Source organism: Epinephelus moara, chromosome 10, assembly GCF_006386435.1.
Source record: "Epinephelus moara isolate mb chromosome 10, YSFRI_EMoa_1.0, whole genome shotgun sequence".
Taxonomy (NCBI): Eukaryota; Metazoa; Chordata; class Actinopteri; order Perciformes; family Serranidae; genus Epinephelus; species Epinephelus moara.
Genome location: NC_065515.1, coordinates 31,233,520 through 31,256,373, shown reverse-complemented (window position 1 = coordinate 31,256,373; position 22,854 = coordinate 31,233,520). Strand labels below are relative to the sequence as shown.

Below are 22,854 nucleotides of genomic sequence, written 5' to 3'. Positions count from 1 at the left end.
TCAACAGCTGTGAGGTGGCAGCTGTCATGTTTTGTGCACACAGCCTATAAATTATTGAGATCTCAGGTTAAAGATTGCTCCCCGGGCCTCAGGCCGTGCCTCTTCGGTGTGTACACAATCTATCGCCTTGGCCAGCCCTCCTGGATGCCGTGTGTCACCGTACAGCCGTGCAGGCAGGCAGGCAGCCCTCCCCCTCGTATGGCTCACAGCTCAGAAGTACCTCGTCTTTGAGCAGAAATTCTGCTTACTCACCACCCTCTGGGCTGACAGCTGCAAGGAGCTGCAGTGGGACACACACACACACACACACACACACACACACACACCAGTGCACATATAGCTTTTCCTCTGTGTTTTATTCCATCATATATGCATGATTTATGTAGGCCACATGTTTTCTGTTCAGGATGGACAAAATGTCAGAAACACCTGAAGATTAGCTTAAATCACAAAAACAACTCAAACTTAAAAATAACAATTTCATCAAAATTAACACTTTGCTGTGTGAGATCGACAAGTTTGTCTCTAAAGAAGCACAATTTTTGTCATGTTGGTGCTTTTTTTGTCCTCCTTCTGATGCTTCTTTGATCCAAATGGGTCTGTCTTTCATTTGCCAGTTTCAGAAAGCACACCACTACTACCATCTGTTTCCCCAGAGAGAGTCACTTTCCATGATCTGTCACATGCCACCCATCTAATTCTTTACAACAGGATAATAAAATGAAGAGATCTACAACTATGTTGAGGAACAAACAGGCTGATAATAATGAATTTTGCAACCCGATTTATCTGCATCTTCCCATGGAATAACCAAAGACAAATGAATTAATAAGAAAGACAGATAACATGCAACATGGAACATAATACAATACATCTTTCAGCAGTTAGATATATGATGTGTTATTATGCAAATCTTTTTTTTGTAGCTAGGTAAAGCAATAAATAAGAACAAAGTGACAGCTATGATAAAAACCGAAATGTATATTTGATTATTATCATGAGAAATTAATAAAAATATACAAAAAGAAAAATAAACAAAAAAAATCCTGTGGCATTTTTACTTGAAAAAATAACCTAAATGTACGATTACAATTAAAAATGATTGATTATCGAGCAAGTTGCTGATTAATTCATTGATTTTCTGTCTCTCACTACCCGATCAATTCACTTATCGTTTGAGGCCGAATAGATCAGTATCTATACAGTCTATGATCAATACATAACAGTCGGACGGTCAGCGATGTATCGTGGAGCAACTGTAGTTACACGGACTGCATTTACCGACGCACAGTAGGCGGGAGTACTAGCGGATTGGCAGGTCCTCAACAAATAGGATTCAGGAACCTGCTGCTCTGTGGAACACATCGACCAATCAGAATCAACAAAGCGAGTAACAGCCTCACCGTGGTAAATGTAAACGGTAGAGGAACACTAGAGGTTGTCAATGAAACTCTCACAGAATTAAGTTTTCCTACGGTTAATAAATTATCTTCATTCACCAGCTGACGCCACATTCATTAGTTACTACGACATTAGCTAACAGTCGAAACCGTAAACATAATGGTCTTGTTAAGGACAGAGCCGCTTTTGCTATGTCAGTCTGTAAAATCAGCCACGCCAGAAACAGCACATGAAAGGTTTGGTGTTTTATAATGATGCTTTCATTGGTTTATCGTGGGATAAGGAGAGCTGCTGTCCACTCACTTATGACAAGGTCTGTTACCAAAGATTACCATCTATTTCTGTATTTTGCCCACTAATGCAGAAACTATCATTCTTGTGTCTTTTCCTGAAATCTTGTTATTTAAATTGTTTTTGAAAGGATTTATTTATGTTGCAGTACAAACTGTGGAGCCCGCCATGAAGGCAAAAACCAAAAGGCCATAAAAGATTATCGGACGAGTCAAAAATATAACTGAACACATCAATAAATACTGAAAAGAAATACAGAGCTTAATACTTTCCATTATCCTTACATCAGTTGGTAAATGAAAGCAAAGTTTGTATTTTTCTTTCACCACTTTATTAAATAGTCTACATCTAAACCTAATTTATTTACTCTTCCGTTTATACTTTACTAGCTCATTTTATATTTCAGCTCCTTAGTTTTCCTTTTTTTTTTTTTTTTTGGTCTTGAATCATTTATCTCCCAAATTTTCAGTTATACTTTTCTTGTCTGACAACCTTTTATAACCTTTTGTAAGTTCTGGGGCTCTGCAATATACAGAGCGGTGTATTTCTTCATATAATAGAATGTAGCATATTTGTTTAGACCAAAAAAAATGCATATTAGATACTTAATGACCCCATTTTTCTAATCAGAAGTTGTGTCTTATTTTTTATGTATCTCCAGCAGAGGAACTCCACCACGCAGATTCCTGTCCATCTGTGATGGAGTCCCACTGGTTGATGCTGAGACCATCTTTGCGCTGTCATCGGGCCATGGCAGATGTGGGGTGGCTGTGATACGAGCCAGTGGACCAGCCTCAGCCACGGCTCTGAGGTGTATGGCCGGGCTCACACGCAGCCTGCCCCCTCCACGCACCGCCCTGTTACGCAGCATCACAGACCCCCAAACCAAAGAAGTGCTGGACCGTGGACTTGTGCTCTGGTTTCCAGGTCTGTTCCCTTGGACAAGTAAAAAACAAATAAGTCTGCACACAGTACATTTTATCTCATCAGAATTCGTCTTGCATCAGGTATTCATGTGTTAACATAAATGTTCAACATTACCTGTCTCAAGCAAGTTTCAAGTGTCTGTAAGTTGAATTTTATACACTCTAGATTTAACAGTAGTATAAACCATGCATTAGTTGTAGTAAATGGGCTAAAATATGCAAAAACTCTTCTGCAAAAAAAGGTTGTCTGCCTGTCTTGTTGTATCTTTTGGTGTACAGTGATGACACACCAGCTTAGTTGCTAAATGCTGATTTCAAGTCCAATCTGTCATGTTCAAAATGTTTTAAACAATTTGCTCTGGCTGCCATTTGATGTCACTAACTGACAAGTCAGAGCTGGTCGGCTTTATCTTATCACAGTATTGAACCTTGTGAATATCTGAATTTTAATGAAGGTATTCCTAAACATGCTGTTCCTTGCATATTTAAATGACTTAAGGTTGTTCACACCGTGTTGTTGTGTCTCACGTGTTCATGTCTTCAGCTCCTCACAGTTTCACAGGAGAGGACAGCGTGGAGTTCCACATCCACGGCGGCCCTGCTGTCATTACTGCTGTCTTACAGGCCTTAGGTAACATACAGATGATAGAATGTTATACAGCGTCATATAATGCAGTCTAACACACATGTAGTGTCATGTGATGCACCATCACTTTGCAGGTTATTTATGGTTTGTGTGTCTTCCCAGCCTTGACTTCCCAAACTTTAAGCCTGCATAAGTATTCTAAACGCAGTAACTGGTTGAGTCATGTGACTGTCCATCACTGTGACTTAAAAGTGAGAACTGACACATGCATTCCTCTTTCTAAGATACTTATAATATGTGTTTTGGCAAGCGTGGCAATCCCTCTGTGACTGACATGTAATATTGTGCTGCAGTTCTCCTACCGGCCTGCTGGGGGGCAGTGTTGTATAAATTAGAAATGTCAATAAAGGCTTGTCACCAGGCAATGTAAGGTTAATCAGGAATAATTAGATAGGAAAACATTACAGTGTTGTTCACGGGGATTCTGAATAATTCTTATTTTTAAAACTAAATAAAAGGTAGTGGCAGTGTTGGTAAGATGATAACCAGCTGGTAGAGTTTAAAATGGAATATTTTGCCCCAGTTAATAGATCATGACCTACATCTACCAAATGATTTGTGCTCCCAGTTGTCTCCTGATGAGATTTGAAAAATGGTTTGGAAAACAATGAAAACGTAACCTCTTTAACCCACACAGTTGTGCCTGTTTTCATTCCGAGTAAACCCTGATTGAGACACTGACCCTCCATTTGATTCTGTTTGTGATGTGTGCATGATGCATGTCCACCTCGTGCCCCACGTATTTCATCGTGTGTGCGTGTGTGTGTTTCTCAGGAAGCGTGCCTGGCATGAGGCCTGCTGAAGCTGGAGAGTTCACGCGGAGGGCCTTTCAAGCAGGAAAACTGGGTTTAACAGAGGTGGGTCAAGAAGAGCATGTAAAAAACACACTGAGACAGATTGGTGCAGACTAGCATATCAAGAGCCTCTCAGAGCAGTTTTACAGAATAAGTGTGGAATAAACAGGGTCAGAAATGAACAGGGATTTCACGTTCATGAAATGTCAACAGTGAAAATTTTCTCCTAAACAGATTTTGCCCTTTGAACACTTTTTTCATTGGCCCATCAAATATTTATGTATGAAAAAAGCTATTTGGCTTCTGTAGATGGAGATTTTTTTTGTTTTCAAAAAGCAGCCAAGTATGCTGTCTTATAGAGACAGTTCACCCCCAAATCAAGAAAACATACTTTTCCTCTTATCTGTGGAGCTATTAATCAGTCTACATTGTTTTGGTTTGAGTCCCCGAGTGTTGGAGATATCAGTCGCAGAGATGTCTGTCCTGTCTTGAATGTAGTTGAACCAGACTGTAGTTGGCTTGTGGTTTTGAAAGCGCCAAAAATATATTTGGAAAAACTTGACAGCAGTGTCTCTTTCCAGAAATCAGTTTCATGTAGGATTTTTTTTTAACCGAACTGCATCTGCCAACCATGTCACCACACAGAAGGAAGCCTGCATCTACTCATGGACGAGAGGCTCCTGTTTATGACACCACACATTGCAAACATTATGGGCCGCTTCCTTGGCTGGGCTGTAACGGCTGTAACATTAGCTAGCTCAGTGGTGCTAGGTGAGCTAGCAGTAGATGCATGCTTACTTCTGTGTGGTGAGTTTAATTATTATTCCTACATGGAACCGCTCACAACGAGGCCTGTGGATTATCTTGAGTCACCGGGTCAGGATTCCTAGAAAGAGACATTGCTGTTGAGTTTTTCAAATGTATTAATTTTGCGCTTTGAGCACCACAAGCTGAGCGCCATAGTTCCACTATATGCAAGAGAAGGCAGACAACTCTATGGCTGATGTCTCCAACACAAGGCAACTCACACCAAAACAATCTAGACTGATTAAAAGCACTACAGGTAAGAGGGAAAATGTGCGTTTTTGTTTTGGGGTGAGCTGTCCCTTTAAGCACTAATAGGGGGCTGTTCTGCATATTCTGATATGCAAATATGTTTTCTCAATTCAGTACAGTTTCTCCTGGAAATGATTAAAATGCCTCATAAAGTTCCATCAAGGAGCAAAAATGCTTCCTTTGGTAAAAAATATTTTATCCTAGTAATCAGTGACAAGAAGATAAGATGTCCCTGAGAGGAAGTGTTCTTGGACATCACAGCTGCAGCACTAAGAACAGAAACTATGTCTTATTTCAGGAGACGGAGGCAATATTGCAAATCTTACACGCAGCATCACATGCTTATAAAACCGTACAATCTGTTCTGTATTCCAGAATAAAATAAATTAGTACATAAAATGGATGAATAAAAGATATATTGTAATCATAAGTACTGTAATACCCCCTTGAAGGTTGAAGGGCTCGGGGATCTGATCCATGCTGAGACAGAGGCTCAGAGGAGACAGGCTCTCAGGCAGATGTCAGGAGAGCTGGGACGCCTTTATCAGGACTGGAGCCACAGACTGAAACGGGTAGGTTGACCTCTGGTAGAGATACTAGTGGTGTAGACAGGTTTAGCCATGATAGGGAATGCATGGTGATGTACAAACAGATGTTTGGGCTCTGGGCTTAAAGGTGTAGATGTAGTGTGTGTGGCAGGAACTGAAGGTGTATCACTCAGGCCAGACTTCTCTCATTTTTTGGATTCATCTTGGTCTCCGGTGCTGCAAGTTGTGAAGCTGACTTTTTGCTGCCTACAAAAATTCAAGTATTTCATTGAATGTATCTCTACTGCAGAATCCTGTGTGTGTAATGATCCTCCAGTTTCTACACACTGATCAGTTTGGATGTCGGAAGGTTATTCATGTCTGTTTCTCAGACACTGTGCCTGCTTTTTTGTTTTGTTCTCAGTCAGTTGTGGGTATTTTTTATTTTCACCTTTTTGGACTTCATAGTGATTCAAATCCAACCAGAGGTAAACAGAGAGGGTTTAAACTCTGTTCTGTCCAGTTCTGAGTTGGCTTGACAGCAGAAACAAGCCGACCTCCTGGATTTCTCCCTGGAGAGACTTTGTCCATGTTCATGTCTGACATTTCTCCGAAACCGTATCTTGGAAAGAACCTGTGTGTACTGTGTTGCAGGTCAGGCCTCAGCAGTTTCACACTCAAACAATGCTTTCTTTTTTTTTTCCTCTTGTATTTCCACAGCTGACTTTCCAACACACCATTGGACGATTAATTTATGAGAATACGAGGCTTCCTGTTTTCATGTTAGCGCAGCACGTGTAGTACAATACTGAGAATCAAAATACTAGTCCATGTGATACGTGTATGTTTATCTTCACTGTAACCAAGATTGGAGAAAAACAGAGAGAAAAAACGGATAACAATTTAAATGAAACAGACAAGATTGGATTTAATTTTACTTCACGGAGGAGCAACCCTCCCTGGAGTTATAACACATTGATAAATCACAGAAAGAGAGTTTCTGGTTCAATCCCAGGAGGGAGCCCTTCTGTGCAGAGTTTGCATGTTCTCCCCGTGTCAGTGTGGGTTTCCTCCGGGTACTCCGGCTTCCTCCCACAGTCCAAAGACATGCAGGTTAATTGGTGACCCTAAATTGGCCGTAGGTGTGAATGGTTGTCTGTGTCTTATGTGTTAGCCCTGCAATAGCAACCTGTCCAGGGTGTACCCCGCCTCTCACCTAATGTCAGCTGGGATAGGCTCCAGCCCCCCCCGCAACCCTCAAGAGGATAAGCGGTTACGAAAAAGGATGGATGGATATTAAACTTCAATTAAAAGCAGGGTCTTAATTAAACATCAGGTCCCTTTTACTGATGGGGTGTGGCTCCATATTTTGACACATAAACGCCGGTCTTAATTGGACACTGAGTCTGGTTGCCATTGATGCTGCAGAGCAGTTTTATTTTTATAGAAGTGCTTAAGGTAGCGTCATAGGCCACCCACTTAGAGACATGTCCACTTTATGTTAGTCCCATACTGTTTTGGGCGCAAACTATGCACATTTTTGCCTGCAGTGTTTCTTACAGATTTATGACTAGAAAAACTTGACCATCAGTGTTGACCTGCATCTCAAATTAATCTTCAGGTTTCCAGCTACCACTACATATCACTTCTATGTAGCATACTGTCCTGCTATCTCTCCCAAAAGATCCCCTGCCCCCCCAAAATAGGTCTACAGTATGAGGGTCTCCAAGGCTAATTGTGTGCTACTATTTTGTCTTTTCCACCACACTGTTGTAGCAGTGCAGCACTGATTTAAAGACATAACTGTAAAGTCAAGATCATAAAGTAAATTTCTTTGCCTTCACTTGATTTCCAATCAAAACACTGGTAAGAATTGCTCTATCTAGTTAAAATGGACTTTGAAACTGTTTTGAAATGCAAAATTATGGGTGTTTGACAGCCCTAGTTTAAATGTTTGTCAACATAGACATGCTACACATGATTAGCTTAGTTAGACTCTTCTCAGTTCAATCATTCAGTTCTTCATGAGACATAAAAGTATAATTCATTCAGATTTACTGAAGAAGGCCAAAGGTGGTGACTCCCTACCTCTGAAGCGGTCTTAAAGTCTGAATATTTGTCCATTTCTCAATCATTAATACACCTTTGGTCTGTAAGGGTCCACAGATCAACAGAATCAAATTGTTTTTCCATAAAAATGAATCCAGGCTGTGAATATTGTTTTAAGAGAATAAAGAGAGGTCTTGTGTTGCTGCTGTAAAATGAGCATTGTAACTCTCTCATATTATATGTTGATGCCTGTCCCAGATATATGCCAGCTGAGTTTAGTGATTGAAGCAAATAAAAGCCCAGGCTGTTTATTAAAGTTTAACTGTACAATAAAATCCCTGTCCAGTGGACTTCGGAAATAGTAAATTCTAGAGAGCAACTTTTTCTGTGACCATAACGTCCGGTTGACAGATCTATGGAGGGATCAAATTTCTTAATTTATCAAGACACTTCCTATGCCATTGCTGTTATTACTGTTATGTAATGAGTGAAGTGGCTGAGGGGATCTGGTCTGTAACCACAACATCTCCTCTCTGTAGAAAAGCTTTGGGAATACAAACAAGTGCTTGGCAGCAGAACTGAGTCAGCTCACTGAGCTGTTAATTTGGACTTTCCTGAGGAAAGCCACCACTAAGTGTTCAAGGCCCATCTCTATTTTTGACTTTCTAAGAACAAGATGTTTTTTAAGAAGCTCCTTTTTTTATTGTAATGTGTAATGCGGTTGTTCCATTGTCACTCAACTGACAGCCATTTAATGTGTTTTCCATCTCCGCACATCTGGCGTTGTATTGTGTTGGAGTGATTAAAGATGAATTACCAAGCACAGCTGCGTATGTCTTAAGACAGGCACACAATATGACGCTGATATACTCTGTTCAACAGCATTGTTTTCTTATCTATACAGTATCCTGGACTCAATACTGCACATAAAGATAAAGGTCAGAAAGTTAAGTTAGTCTTTATATGAAGAGAAATTAGAGTATGAGGAAGAATGAATGCAACTGTAAACTTCATGTGACCTTGGTGATGTTGAACTCTCCATATAGCCTGTGTCATATTATTTGAATGATCACACCAGGACTCATGGATAGAGGTGTTCAGCACATGATTGAACAAATCTTTAACAAATATTTAAACTGAACTGATGACACTGAATCCCCATTGTCACTGATGGGTCAGCAGCTTTTATCAGATGAGCTCCCCACTGGTGACTTAGAGCACTTTCTCAGTTCAGCTGTTATACACAGTACGATAGTTCCTTAGAATATTAAAATGACCATGACAGCCACAGAAATAACAATAATCGTATGAATCAGCCTTAATTGAGTGGCTGCTGAGCTATTGACCTAATATGCAGAGCTGTGTGGATAGTTTTTTTGCTGAACTGAACCTGACAGTTTGAACCAGCAACAAACTGAATGTACGACTGAACTAAAGTCAGAATCAGCGCTAGACTTTATGGCTCTATCAAATGTTCACTTACGTGCGTTCGTAGTGAAGTGTCTTTTCCCCAAGATTATTTTTTTGGGGGACATTTTTTTCGTAATTTGAGAGCAGACAGGAAACAAGAGGAGAGAGAGGGACAGGTATGTCATGCAACAAAGGTCATGGTTATTTGGTATGCATCCTAAAAGGGACAGTTCACCCCGAAATCAAAAATACACATTTTTCCTCTTACCTGTAGTGCCATTTATCAGCTAGATTGTTTGGTTTGAGCTGCCAGGTGTTGGAGATATCAGCCGTAGAGATGTCTGCCTTCTCTCAAAGATAATGAAACTAGATGGCACTCAGCTTGTGGTGCTCAAAGTGCCAAAAAATACATTTGAAAACCTCAACAGCAATGTCTCTTTCCAGAAATCATGACCCAGTTACTCAAGATAATCCACAGACCTTGTTGTGAGCAGTTTCATGTAGGAACTATTTTCTTTCTACTGAACTACACCTGCCACCCATATCACTGTGCAGAAGGAAGCGTGCATATAATGCTGACTGTGCTGTCATGAGCATGAGCCTCTTGTTTATAAGTAGATGCACGCTTCCTTCTGCGCGATGATACGGTTGATACGGCGTAGTTTAGTTAGAAAGAAAATAGTTCCTGCATGAAACTGCTCACAACAAGGTGTGTGGATTATCTTGAGTAAGCGGGTCATGGTTTCTGGAAAAAGAATTGCTGCTTAGTTTTATAAAGTATTTTGGCGCTTTGAGCACCACAAGCTGAGTGCAGTCTGGTGGAATCATATTTGAGAGATGGAAGACTTGCCTTCGGTTGATAACTCCAACACTCTGCAACTCACACCAAAACAATCTAGACTGATAAATAGCTTGACAGTAAGAGGACAAATATGTATTTTTGATTTGGGGTGAACTGTCCCTTTAACAATTTGGCTTTCAGGACACCCAGGATTGACGTGCAGTCGAACAGTGATGTGCTAGGGAAACTGCATAGTCAGTGTGGCTACAAACCTTAGAACTGAACTGAATGAAACATTTTTAATTAGTAAAGTGATTTCCACATCTACACATGGTTGTCCATGTGCACCATTTGACACTTGATGATGAGTTTATGCAGTTGAACTTTGGTGGGGGAGAGAACAGCAGTGTTTTTTGCTTTGCAGTCATCCAAAGCCCTGTCTATATTTTGTGTTAACTTTCTGCATACAAGTTGTTTGCGAAAGATACCTGACTCACAACATGCTGTTGTAGTTTCACATCCATTAATAAGACTTCCAAATAAGCTTACTACCCTGAAATGGTGGCACATGTCTGTCTCCTTTACATTGTTTTCCTTTCAAGTGTTGTTGTGGCGGTTCAGAGCACAGGTCACTGACCGCAGATGAACAGTTCCACTCAATGGACACAGGCCAAATCCTCCTCTACTGTTTTGAAGAATATAGGCCAATTATCTTTCTGCGCTTTGGCACCAGATCGGTCCAGGTGATCTCCCCTGAGAAACTCTACTAAGCTGCTTGTCAGCTGCTTTCTCAGGAGTTTCCTTGTACGTGCCTTTATTTTAGACTTCTGGGAATCCCGTTAATCAGAAGTATACCATCTGTATGATGTGAGGGGTCAAACCCTCAGTTGACACCCAAACAATGCAGTTTTTTTTTTTTTACAGTGGGCTTCCCACTTCTGTGAATGCATTAAAGTATGGGAATCTGACACTTCCTGTTTTTGTGTGGCTATACAACTATTGTGTTTACGTTCGGGGTGTCAATCAAGATACTGATCAGTGCTGTGGTAGAAATGCTGTAGATTGTCCCCCTCTGTATTCTATATAGTTTCAGATACCACACAAAGATAATTTCCAATTTCCTCTGACTAAAAGGGCGAGGGTGTAGTCAGTAGTATTTGTAGTATTTTATTTATAAATTGTTTAAACACTTTATAATCCTTTGGATAAATACAGCATGCTGTACACAGGTATCACAGGTGGTAATATGTTCATGTTAGCAGCTGCGGCACCAGCAACAGAAACTGCACAGTGCATTGGCGGCCTGTTTACCTTCACTCACATTTTCTGTGCTGGCTGCCCACATTTCAACACTGCAACATGCAAATAAAATATAAAAATATTGAAAAAATGAGCTTAATTTTTGAGACCCTCAATTATTGATGTTTTCAAGGGGTCCAGGGTGTAAATTTCACATACTCATTTCAGCCTCTTCCCTTCTCTCCTCTCTGCTTTGTGTGTCTCACAGTGTCTGGCTCATGTTGAGGCCTTCATAGACTTCAGTGAGGATGAGCTCATCGAGGACGGGGTCTTAAACCAAGGTATGTGTACACTTTGTCCTCCTTTTTACCAGAGAAAAATAACAGGACAGTCATCCCTTGGGTTTTCAGAGGGCTCAGTTTCTCTCTGAAGAGAGGGGCGTCCAGCTCGCTTTCCTGTTTGGATCTTCAGCTTGCCACCATGTGTGTGTGTGTTTGCTGCGCTGTGGGGAGCAGCCATAGACAAACTGCTTAAAGACAATTTCCTTTTAGGAAGTGTGGAGAGAAGGCCAGGGGGGACAGTAGAGGCATTCGTCTTGCCTTCAAAGCCAACCTGACATGTCCCTCACAGGAATAGTGCTGTCAGCAGCATCGTACAGTCCAACTGTTCTCTCTGTGCCCAGGTTTCCCATGCTCGCAGTGTATGTGAGTCTCAGTGTGTGTGTTTGTGTGTGAGGGATGTCCCCCCTGAGTCTGTCGCCTGCTGTCTGGCACTGGCAGAGCTGTTCAGAAGCCTCAGATGTTGTGAAGTTTCGACACAATAACGTCTGGGAACTGTTGTTTATTTTGGGTGGCACGGAATGCAGGCTCACGCCTCAGAGTGGCAAATAATAATAGACTAATTTCCAAAAATAGAAAACGTGGCATAAATACTCTCCATTGTCCATGTTTTATGTTATATCTGAAGTTTTCTTATGTCTTATCTCAATTCATCCCAAGTTGGATGAATTGATTTCTTGAGTAAATCAAGATTCTCAAATTTACGTGTTTTCCGCTATATAGAAAGTAAGTATTGTTGATTCATTGTGTTGTCAAACGCATTTTTCCGCTTTAGTCACTTGCGGAAAGAGACAGTTCCATGACCCATTTTTTGTCCAGACAGACGGTGTCAGACACCAGACAGGCTTTCTTATCCTTCAAAGGACACAAATTCCCGTCACAAGGCCAAGAAAGTGAAGTTGAATATGAAACCTTCGTCACTTCCTGTTCCCTTCTCTGTCGTTATCTCCCTCTTACACCCCCACAGTGGACAGATCAGTGTGTGATCTGCAGGCTGAGATGGAGAGCCACCTGAAGGATGAGAGGAGGGGCGAGCGGCTACGCAGCGGAGTCCAGGTGGTCATCGCAGGAGCCACCAATGCAGGGAAAAGTAGCCTCCTCAACACACTCTGTAAGAGAACCAAAAAAACAGTGCACACACACACACACACACACACACACACACACGCCGTGAAGGGATTAACATTAAATATGGCTTCCTATCTTTAAAATACAGACTTTACTTTTGAATCATACTGCTGTCTGCCATGTTTTGGGAGGGGATGAAGGCAACATCTGTCACACTATAAGCAGCATGGACTCAAAACATTTTGTGAAATGTGTGTTATTCATTAAAATGCAAATACTGTCTTCCATGCACAGAGAGTGAGAGAAATATGTTTTCTTCACAAGACAGGATTTTGTGGGGAAACAAGCAACAGTCAACAGTCAACAGAATAAAGCAGTATGAAAGGAGTTATATGAGGCTGGCGTATTAAGTGACCTTCATATCTGAGTCCTGGGGTTCAGTTTCGATCAAACGACAAACTCTCCCTCCACAGATGGAGTTGTAGATGATCAAATTTCCATTTTTCTTTGCACCTTTGTTTCACACTAGTGGAAACTCCAGTTACTGTTAGAGGAGCCAACATTTTCATGTGAAAGGTCAAAGGCATCCGTCCAAATTTTTGTAGATATTATAATAATATCTTCATGTAATCTAATAATCACAACAACACGCCATCCGCGCAGAGTAGATCCTGCTCTTGGCACACATGAATTACAATATTTTGGCTTCCGCGTACAGATATGATTGCTTCCGATTAGATTCTGGCCGCCAGATGATATCAGACTCCTAGTCTGCTTTAAATTGCAACTGATTGTGTAGCTATGTTAATAAAGAAATATGTATTTACATATACATTTAAACACTCAGTGTTTGAAATGCATGAAATGCAAATTGCAGCGTTTCAGTTTTCTCACTGTAAATCAGTTGTTTATCCACGTTTGGTGTCAACCTAATGAACCCCTTGTTTATGGCCTGTGGTTATGTTTGTTTAGGATATCGTATCCTTAAATCAGTTAGAATCACTCTATATAAACTATCCAAAGAGGGGGCTTGGCAGGGTCTCCTCACAGCTTCCTATCAGAATAATAGACGTATTTATCAAACTTCAGATAAAATCCTGTTATCATTTCCTCTTCTGATTAGTTTTCCCTGTGGCTCAGGCTCACACCCGGCCAGTGCAGACAAGTATTGATGAGCTGGCAGCGTCATGTGACGTGGGTAATGTGGGTGTGGTCAGCCAACTTCTTGAACAAAGAAAAAAGAAACAATGGCAAAATATGTCTATAGCTGAGGCTGCCAGAGTGCAGCTGATGTGTCAAATGGTTGATAGGGTAGGCCAATATTTGATTATCACAGAAAAATTCAACTTGATGTAGAAAAAACAAGCTTGAAGCAGTTTACAGATTATGTCTTGATCACATGAATCATCCTGGGTGGCAGACTTGCAGCCAAATTGTTCGATATTAAAATGTTAATATTCTTGTAACAACCAAAAAGTATGGGTTTTTTTCTTATAATAATGACACCAACTTTTGCAAAACAATTAAACGACATGGGGTAAAAAATAAACTACTTTTTAGAGGGATTCATTTTACAATTTAAAGGGATAGTTTGTGGATTTTCAACCAGCTTTATATCAGTGCAAAGTGGGTAGACTCTGTAAATGAAGTCCAGTAAACTTCCCTTCATCTTACCAGCGCTCAGATCTCCCTGCTCATCTCTCAGCTCAAAACACGTCATCCAGCAGAATTTCACTGGCTCCAGAGCTGTTGCTCGAACCACATATTGTATATCCACATTTTCATATGCCTGCCACCATGGACTCAAAGAGTGTAGAAGTGCATCAAGACAGAGACCCACCCCTCTCTCTTCCTCTCTCTCTCAAATGCAGACCAAACTTAAGATAAGAGATAAGATTGATTGATTGATTGATTGATTGATTGATTGATTGATTGATTGATTTTTTTTTATTTACGTGTCATGCACAAAGTGCCCAGCCCTCATGGGTTTATAAGACACCAAAAAAAAAAAAAGTACAGTTGCAGTGTACATAATTATTATTATTATTATTTATTTTTTATTTTTTTCCATTTCATACATAATTACAGCCCCTTTTACGGCTCAGACTTTAAACAGAATATTCTGCCTTCTCTCCCACGCTTTACAAATAAAATCTGCAACAAAAAAGATTCCCTTTCTAAAACACAGCTCAAGTTTCTCATACTCGTCCAGCCAAAAGAAATCAGCATAAATAGAGGACATTTTAATAAAAAGTACATCCCTCAAGTCCTCATAAACAAGACAGTAAAACAGAAAATGGACCTCACTCTCAATTTCACCGAGCTCACACACCTGACAAAGTCTGTCCTCCTCTGGAATGGCATTAAACCTGCCGGTCTCTAAAGCCAAGGGTAATGTTCCTGAACGTAACTGTGCACATAATGATCTTTGTCTTTTGTTTAAATTATACTTCACATACATTTCAACATCATAACAGTTTTTTATGAGACAGTAAGTTCGTAATTTGGTTTATACCATATATCGACAGACCACTTTTCCTTATACTTGAGAAACATATTATTCTTTAACTCCCGAATATTACAAAGTAACCTGTTACGAAAGATAAATGAAAAATCATTCAAATTAAATAAGGATTTCATCTCGTTAGCCCAGGGATGACCATGTAAAATGTCCCAGATAAAAATCTTTTTAGTGAGTCTCTGATCTGACATCCTTACAAGTCTATTCCACAGTCGAAGCATTTCACATTTATGTCTGATGTTTGGAGGTTCCCATCCCATATCTCCACAAATAGCTAAAACTGAAGTTAATTTATGCACTCCTAAAAAAAGATCGAATAGCTCTATAGTGCACAGCATTACAACTTGAGTATTCCCGGAAACCCCAAACACCAGAAGCATAATCAGACACAGGACAAACACATGAACTGTAGAGCCGTGTATAAGTATGAAATCCCAGATTACCACAGTATTTGACTTTATTAAGCACAGATCCCAGGGCTCTACCTGCTGACTGAGATAACACACTAACAGCATCTCTAAATGTCATGTGCTCATCCAGTGTCATACCAAGATATTTATATGGATCAGTATATGACAGCACTATTGAACCAAGATTAAAAACAACTGGACTTCTAGACAGCGATTTTCGCCTAAAGTGTACTATTTGTGTTTTGTCTTCATTAACCACCAGTCTCCATTTCCAGCACCATTCCACCACAATGTTCAGCATAAACTGCAGATCTTTTTCATGTTCTGCCATTAAAACTACGTCATCCGCATATAATAATATTCCTACAGTTTGATCTTCAACTTTAACTCCCAAATTACATGCTTTAATTTGAAGACAAGATACACCTTTATTGATCCCATAATTGAGAAATTCCAGAAATTCCAAATTGAGAACTTCAATCAAATAGTAAAACTAGGTATCGCTAGGTATGGCTTCAGAAATATATTTTAGTGCATTGGTTCCCAACTGGTGGGTTGCAGTCGAAAAGTGGGTCGCTGGTCCATTCTGAATGGACGTTTGGGTCTTACAAATAATTCTAGTGATATTCTATATTTTTCTTGTAGTCAACAACTCCCATGAAACAACCAAAAACAACCATGAATTTATCCTACTAACAACAACTGTGTGCATAGCCAAAGTCTGATACGTACTAATCCGCGGCTGAAAATAGTCCCCAACCATTACGCTGTTTACTTATGTTTTAATCATGTTTGCAAAGAGCTACAACTGTAGCGTAAATGCAGATGATAATTTTCTGTACAAACGAATGGGCATGAGGCTGACACAGACAGAGTGAGAAGGTTTGGAGAGTCAGGCTAACACATTGTTTGTTTTTCTTGGGATTTTCTGACAGTAAGAAAAAAATACAGTATTGCCAACTTTATCCTTTAATCTTTTTATACCCAGGCCAGAGACCTGCAGCTATTGTGTCCCCCATTGCTGGCACCACCAGGGACATAGTAGAGACAGCACTGGACATCGGTGGATTCCCCGTCCTCTTGAGTGACACAGCCGGCCTCAGAGAGAGCCCAGATGTTGTGGAAAGGGAGGGAGTCCGCCGAGCTCGAGAAAGGTACGGGAAGGAAGAATTTTTATTTTGACTATTCCAAAAAGCATTTTATCTCAGTTTCCTGCTTTGAAGATTTAAAGAGACAGATCAAAAACAAAATTAACGCTGGTATTTGGAACATTGGCGAGAGCCACAGGACTGTGGTACACGTGTGTAATAAATAGATTGCTGCCTCAGCGACTGTTCACATGTGTATAATAAAACACAAAACAAATTAGCCAGTGGACCAATGGAATACGTCCTTGAAAACAAAGAAAGGAAGAAATAAGTCTTTTTTTCCCCTCCTGTACATCATGTCATATTTTTGTAATGTCTATGTAACCTCCAGAGTTTATATTATTGCTGAGCCATAGTTATAAATACATGGGACAAACACTCCCAGGAGGTTGCGTAATGAAGAGCCTCCTTTCCTTATTCTAGAGTATTTACTATTGAGAGGTTCTTCATGTGAGAATGGACATATATGGCAATTCACTGACAGCTGCTTCCACTGTTTACACCACAGATGAATAGCAGTACTTGTAGCACTCGTCATCACTGCTTTATCATATATAAACAGACAACCAGAGGAATGGGCGCATACAGATGTTATTACATCATCGTTTGTACACAGACACAAATATTATTTATTGCATTATTTATGGTGTTAGAAAGCTGTAGGACATGTAACAACCCACATGCTATTGTTTAGTAATTGATTTGAAGGTGAAAGTAAAGTTTCCACGACTTCAGAAAATATTTTGTAGAAATTATGACAACTTTCAAGCCAAAAAAACAGAACAAAAACAAATGTCAATTGTTTCCCGAAGTACTTGTGTTCTTGGCAGGGAGATGAAGCATCAACAGTTAGGTGTTACATCACTACATGTGACCAGTGTCAGTGAGATCTGTGGTAGTTTCAGATTTACAGCGACTCGCCGCACCTTTTCAGTGGGAGAGAATACTGTTAAAAATCTATTTCATTTAAGAAAATGAAAAAAAAAAAAATACAGAATGATGACTCTTCAAAATTGTTTGGTGACACATGTTGCAGGAAATCGGATGCAAAACATCAATGAAAATCCTAATGAAGATGCAAGTACAAAAACACCATCTTCAGAGCAGACATACTGTGATTCCTTTACAGTTTGTTTAAGTTATTTGGGAGACCGGGTGGCTCTGTAGGAAGGGTGGGCAGTTTGTGCTCTAGGGGGAAATTTCTGCACAGGTCAGGGGGTCATGACCTGGGTCACTACAGGAAGGACGCGGTAAGTACAAGCATCCGCTGATGCTGCTAACCGCACAGCGGGACGAAGGTGCAGGAGTGTTTAAAGTGAATACCATTAAGATGAGTTAATTAGAAATATCCCTGCCATCACCCACAGCGTTTATGGGACACACTGTAACATTTTCTGAAACAAAACAGCCAGGCTGTTCAGGGGTGTCTCACCGCTGTATAACCTGGAACTGCTGCAGTTGCTGAAAACATAACACAGCATTTCTAAGGACTTGACTGCCACATGAGCTGAGTATTATAAAAGTGCAATAGGTTGTGAAGTGTAAGATTATCCAAGTCACCCAAAAATCTCAATTGGTTCTAAACAGCCACCATAGACATCTTTTCCGTGTCGAATAGCTCTGTTGGGCTCAACTTAAGTATGATGAATGTGAGGGGCATGAATGTGTGTAACAAATGTCAATCCATCCAACATTTTTGAGATATTTCAGTGTGGACCAAAGTGGCGGACGAATCAACTGACCTCAGGGCCACACAGTTAGCGCTAGCACACAAACATAGGTAGTGTTGGTATGATGATGAAAAAAAGGTAGAAGTATTTACTTTTCCAAGGGCAGTTGGATCAGTTTAGAAAATGTAAGTATAAAGCAGCCTGAGAAAGGATAGGTGTGTCATAATATAACATAAGAATTTAAATAATGTCTGGTCTGAAATAATGTCTGTGCTTTGATCAGTACACCAATTTTCTGTCTGTGGATATGTTCCATTTCATATACAGTGTAAATTTATGAGTAAAAATCTTTTTCTTTTTCTTTTTCTCATCATATCTCATCATATTATCTGAGGTTGCTTTCTTTTTTCCAGAGTGCAACAGGCAGATCTGACCCTGGTGGTTGTGGATTCTTCTCAGCTCCCCTCTGATGCACAGAAAGCTGCAGACTTCCTTCAGTGGTACCTCAGGAGTGTCCTGCCCACAGAGGAGCAGCCTGAGACAGGTATGATATCTTAGCCTCATGTGCTCCTGCTTCACCTCGACAGTCAGTGGCTCTTGCAGTTATATTTTGGCATCTTAAAGGGATAGTGCACCCAAAAATGAAAATTCAGCCATTATCTACTACTCACCCTCATGCGGATGGAGGCTCTGGTGAAGTTTTAGAGTCCTCACATCCCTTGCGTAGATCGGCGGGGGGAGCGGCTAGCACACCTAATGGCTGACGGCGCCCCAGACTAACGTCCAAGAACACAAAATTGAAACCACAAAATATCTCCATACTGCTCATCCGTAGTGATCCAAGTGTGCTGCAGCCCCGACATAAAAAGTTGTTTCGAAAAACGTCATTTGAACTCACTGTAGTCACAGTCACTGTGTTTTTAGCCTCACTGTAGCCTGTAGCTCTGACTGCTTCTCTGTGCTCCGCGCTCACGTGTGCGCACTTGCGCGAGACCAGCAAAAGCACAAGCTTTGCTTACCCATGTTTACATCACGTGACATGTGCACCGCAGGGAGAGACAACAGTAACCACATATCCGAGACCAACGCCATTGTCCGCCTGAACTACGGTAGAAATGAATGACTTACTCCTCTGAAAGCCTGCCATCTGGTCCTGCGGGCCTCTGNCAGTTTCAAAGTCTTCAGACATGCTGGGCTGTCCTTTGCTAAAAGACCGTAGTGAAAATGATCTTTTAGCTACTGTGGTTACTGTTGTCTCTCCCTGCGGTGCACGTGTCACGTGATGTAAACATGGGTAAGCAAAGCTCATGCTTTCGCTGGTCTCGCACAAGTGCGCACACATGAGCGCGGAGCACAGAGAAGCAGTCAGAGCTACAGGCTACAGTGAGGTTAAAAACAGCGTCCATATGATGTTTTTCAAAACAACTTTTTATGTCAGGGCTTCAGGACACTTGGATCACTATGGATGAGCAGTATGGAGATATTTTGTGGTTTCAATTTTGTGTTCTTGGACGTTAGTCTGGGGCGCCGTCAGCCATTAGGTGTGCTAGCCGCTCCCCCCACCGATCTACGCAAGGGATGTGAGGACTCTAAAACTTCACCAGAGCCTCCCTCGGCATGAGGGTGAGTAGATAATGGCTGAATTTTCATTTTTGCGTGTACTATCCCTTTAAGTACAATAAAGTTAATATGCATGGTACACTTACAGTCTCAGGTGGCAAAATTTCCCCTTTAAATAACTTTTTAAAGTGATATTATCTATACATGTAACTAGAAATTAGAATGCTTAGTTGTTTGCTTCTTAGCTTATTTATTGTGACACCAGTTGCTCACGTACAGCTCCATCCTGTATTATTAAACTGCTGGGGAGTAATTCAAGGACTGAGAGTATATGCTGCAACCTGAGCCACCAAGAGTGATCAAATAGAAATCTCAGTGCCTGAGGGAGTAATAGTCAATTTATTAGTGACTGATCAACATTTTCATTTCCTTCTGTTCTTACCACACTATTTCCTGCAGACAGGTTTCTCCTGGTGCTGAATAAAACTGACCTGTTGCCTCAGGAGCAGAGGCTGAAGCTGAACGGGGAGCTGATGCGGGTCTCTGGACTCCCTCCAGTTTGTCTGATCTCTTGCCACACGAATGACGGACTGCAGGACTTCCTCACAGTGCTGCACAGCAGTGTCAAGACTCTGTGAGTGTCTACAATATATCATGTTTTGTTGATCCAGGGCAAAGACTGCATGTCTCATTTAAATGTTGTACCAGAAAGATTGAATTCTTCTGTGATGCATTTATACGAACCAAAATTTATGTCAGCGTGGATAAATTAACCTGTTACTGATCATAACAGGCTTCCAGAAACATCTTTATATAACCCCTCACCGATGTTTTGCAGTTTCCATGTTTTTAAGGCTCGTTTTAACTAATTTATACCAAAGATTAACTAGTTTTGTGAGGTTGATTGGTTCAGACTGATGTAGCTGTGGCACACATTGCTGTCTGCCGCAGTGTCTTTCCTGATGGTAACACTACCACAGAGATTTTCAAATCCTTCTCTATACTGTAGATAAAAGAATGAAACAAAAATATTGTGCTGCAAATGTTTTCCACCCTTTCCAAAGTACAAAATAATGACCATCTGATTCATTTTGTTATCTAACTTCCTCTTGAGGTGTGGAGACCCTTTGTCTGGTGCCCCCACCCTGACCCAGGCCCGCCACAGGGCCCACCTGCAGCAGTGTTTTGCGGCCCTGGCTCAGTACCAGCGCTACCGCGATATCGACCTCGCTTTGGCAGCCGAGGGTGTCCGGTTGGCTCTCACCAGCCTGGGCCGGATCACTGGACGTGTCGGGGCAGAGGAGATCCTGGATATCATCTTCAAAGACTTCTGCATTGGAAAATAGTCAGATGAGCATTCTTGTGTGGTCCCAGTGTATCAGTAAAGAAAACGGACAAAAAGGGCACCGCCTCGGCGCTATGCCAGGCTTCGAGGTACAGCAAATTCATGTTCTTGGCTGCAGGATCACTCTGCTCCCGAGACACAGAAATCCTTGTTTTCAGCAGATGCTCTTTAACAGAGTGAAATAGTTTTAACGTGAGGACAGGTGCCTCGGAGGCCCCGTGTGCCGGACAAGTCTTTGGCAAGTCTTGAGTAATAATTTAAAAATAGCTTCTCAGAGCCTTTGATAGGTGAACATTGGGCTCTTGGGTCACAACATAACAGCCAAGATCATTTTAAATTAAGCCAGCTTCCGACCTCTGCAAGGTCATAGACTTTGGATGTTTACTTGTACTGCAGGACAATGAGGATTTTTTTTTTTTTTTTGGAGGAGATATCTTTTCAGCTGCATCCATTTGTGCGTGTCTGTTCTTTGAATGCACTATTTGTTGTTATATATGCCATTATGTGTCGTCTGTGCATACTTGTATGCAGTAGACACAGGCTGCAACTTGCTTGAGAGCACTGTTGGGAGTAATTGGTTATTCCAATAGTTTTTGCAGCAACTAGAAATGTAACTCATTCCTTTTTCAAATAAATAATGCAATAACACTTATTGCATTTTAAGTGGGCTTGTTGCTCCCTACTTTTGTTTTGATCATAGCAGGCAAACAGAGCCAATTCCCTGGATTTTTTTCCAGTTATGATCTAATGCCACACGTAGTGGTGTGTGTGTGTGTGTGTGAGTGTGTGTTTGAGTGAGAGAATGGGAGACAGCTGCAGGGGAAGAGAAGTTGAGAGGTGGACTATTGCATGCAATCCTTCTGTAAGTAATTAATAACTTTAAGTTATTCAGAACGCCACAGCTGGACCTGCTGGTTGATCAGCACATCACTAGTCACTCAGCCTTACGGTGGCGCAAATATGCTGTGAATCATTCCATCAGCGTTAGACTGTCGCTGCACTCAGTGGCCGACAGTTTAGGGGATTTGAGCTTGCCCTATATTAGGAAATAGGGACATTATTTTCCCTCCTTGATATCAAGGACAAAAATGCCTATAGCTGTGAGTTGCAGTCTGGTTGCAGGATTTGAATTACTGTTTAGGTTAAAAAGAAAACACCTCACCGTTTTTTCATTTTACTCTGCTTATTGTAACTTATTAATACTTTTCAGTAACTTGCACAACACTGCTTGAAAGTCACATATATTTCATTATGAAAAAAAAAAGAAATTATGTGTGACCATTTAGGATTTAGACAGTTCAGTTTAGGACTAGATGTTACAATATCTTGATGCACATATTTTAAATTATTAGGAGAGATAGGGCAGACTGGTTGTTTCCGAGTGGGAGCCAAAGGGTAAAGGTTAGATGGATAGAAAAGTATGAAGAGCATGAGTAGCTGGAAAAGTGAGAAGGAGCATAAGGAAGGCAGAGCCAAGGAGAGACGTCTGTGCAGACTGAACTGCCCCCGCCGGACCAGGCCGTACACTCTACCTCCCCCTACTCCTTCATTTTGATCAGAGAAGAGAGGAGAAACCAACAGAAGAAAATCTTACCTAACTTTAATCGAGGTGGAGTTTAACTGGTCAGTTGTTGTTGCACATACCTATGATTATGAGTGATAGTTTGAGCCCTG

At 41.0% G+C, this 22,854-nt stretch overlaps 1 protein-coding gene across 2 annotated transcripts; it reads left to right on the top strand.

Annotated features, from left to right (window-relative positions):
* The first annotated feature begins 1,412 nt into the window (after positions 1–1,412).
* Positions 1,413–21,848, top strand: gtpbp3 (GTP binding protein 3, mitochondrial). 2 transcript variants are annotated; one of them, XM_050054808.1, is made up of 11 exons: positions 1,413–1,714; positions 2,357–2,619; positions 3,163–3,249; positions 4,039–4,121; positions 5,567–5,686; positions 11,389–11,461; positions 12,426–12,569; positions 16,446–16,611; positions 18,689–18,819; positions 20,295–20,469; positions 20,950–21,848. In XM_050054808.1, exons 1-11 carry the CDS (start codon positions 1,653–1,655, stop codon positions 21,179–21,181), a joined length of 1,536 nt encoding a protein of 511 aa, XP_049910765.1. In that variant the 5' UTR covers positions 1,413–1,652; the 3' UTR covers positions 21,182–21,848. The 2 variants fall into 2 exon arrangements, with proteins under 2 accessions (XP_049910765.1, XP_049910764.1); XM_050054807.1 differs by having other exon boundaries at positions 2,354–2,619.
* The last annotated feature ends 1,006 nt before the right edge of the window (positions 21,849–22,854 follow it).

Excerpts from the sequence above, each read along its gene's own strand:
- gtpbp3 (XM_050054807.1), top strand. The coding sequence starts at position 1,653 with ATGATGCTTTCATTGGTTTATCGTGGGATAAGGAGAGCTGCTGTCCAC. Across the intron at positions 2,620-3,162 it reads ACTTGTGCTCTGGTTTCCAG|CTCCTCACAGTTTCACAGGA; the intron begins GTCTGTTCCCTT and ends TCATGTCTTCAG. Across the intron at positions 18,820-20,294 it reads AGAGGAGCAGCCTGAGACAG|ACAGGTTTCTCCTGGTGCTG; the intron begins GTATGATATCTT and ends TATTTCCTGCAG.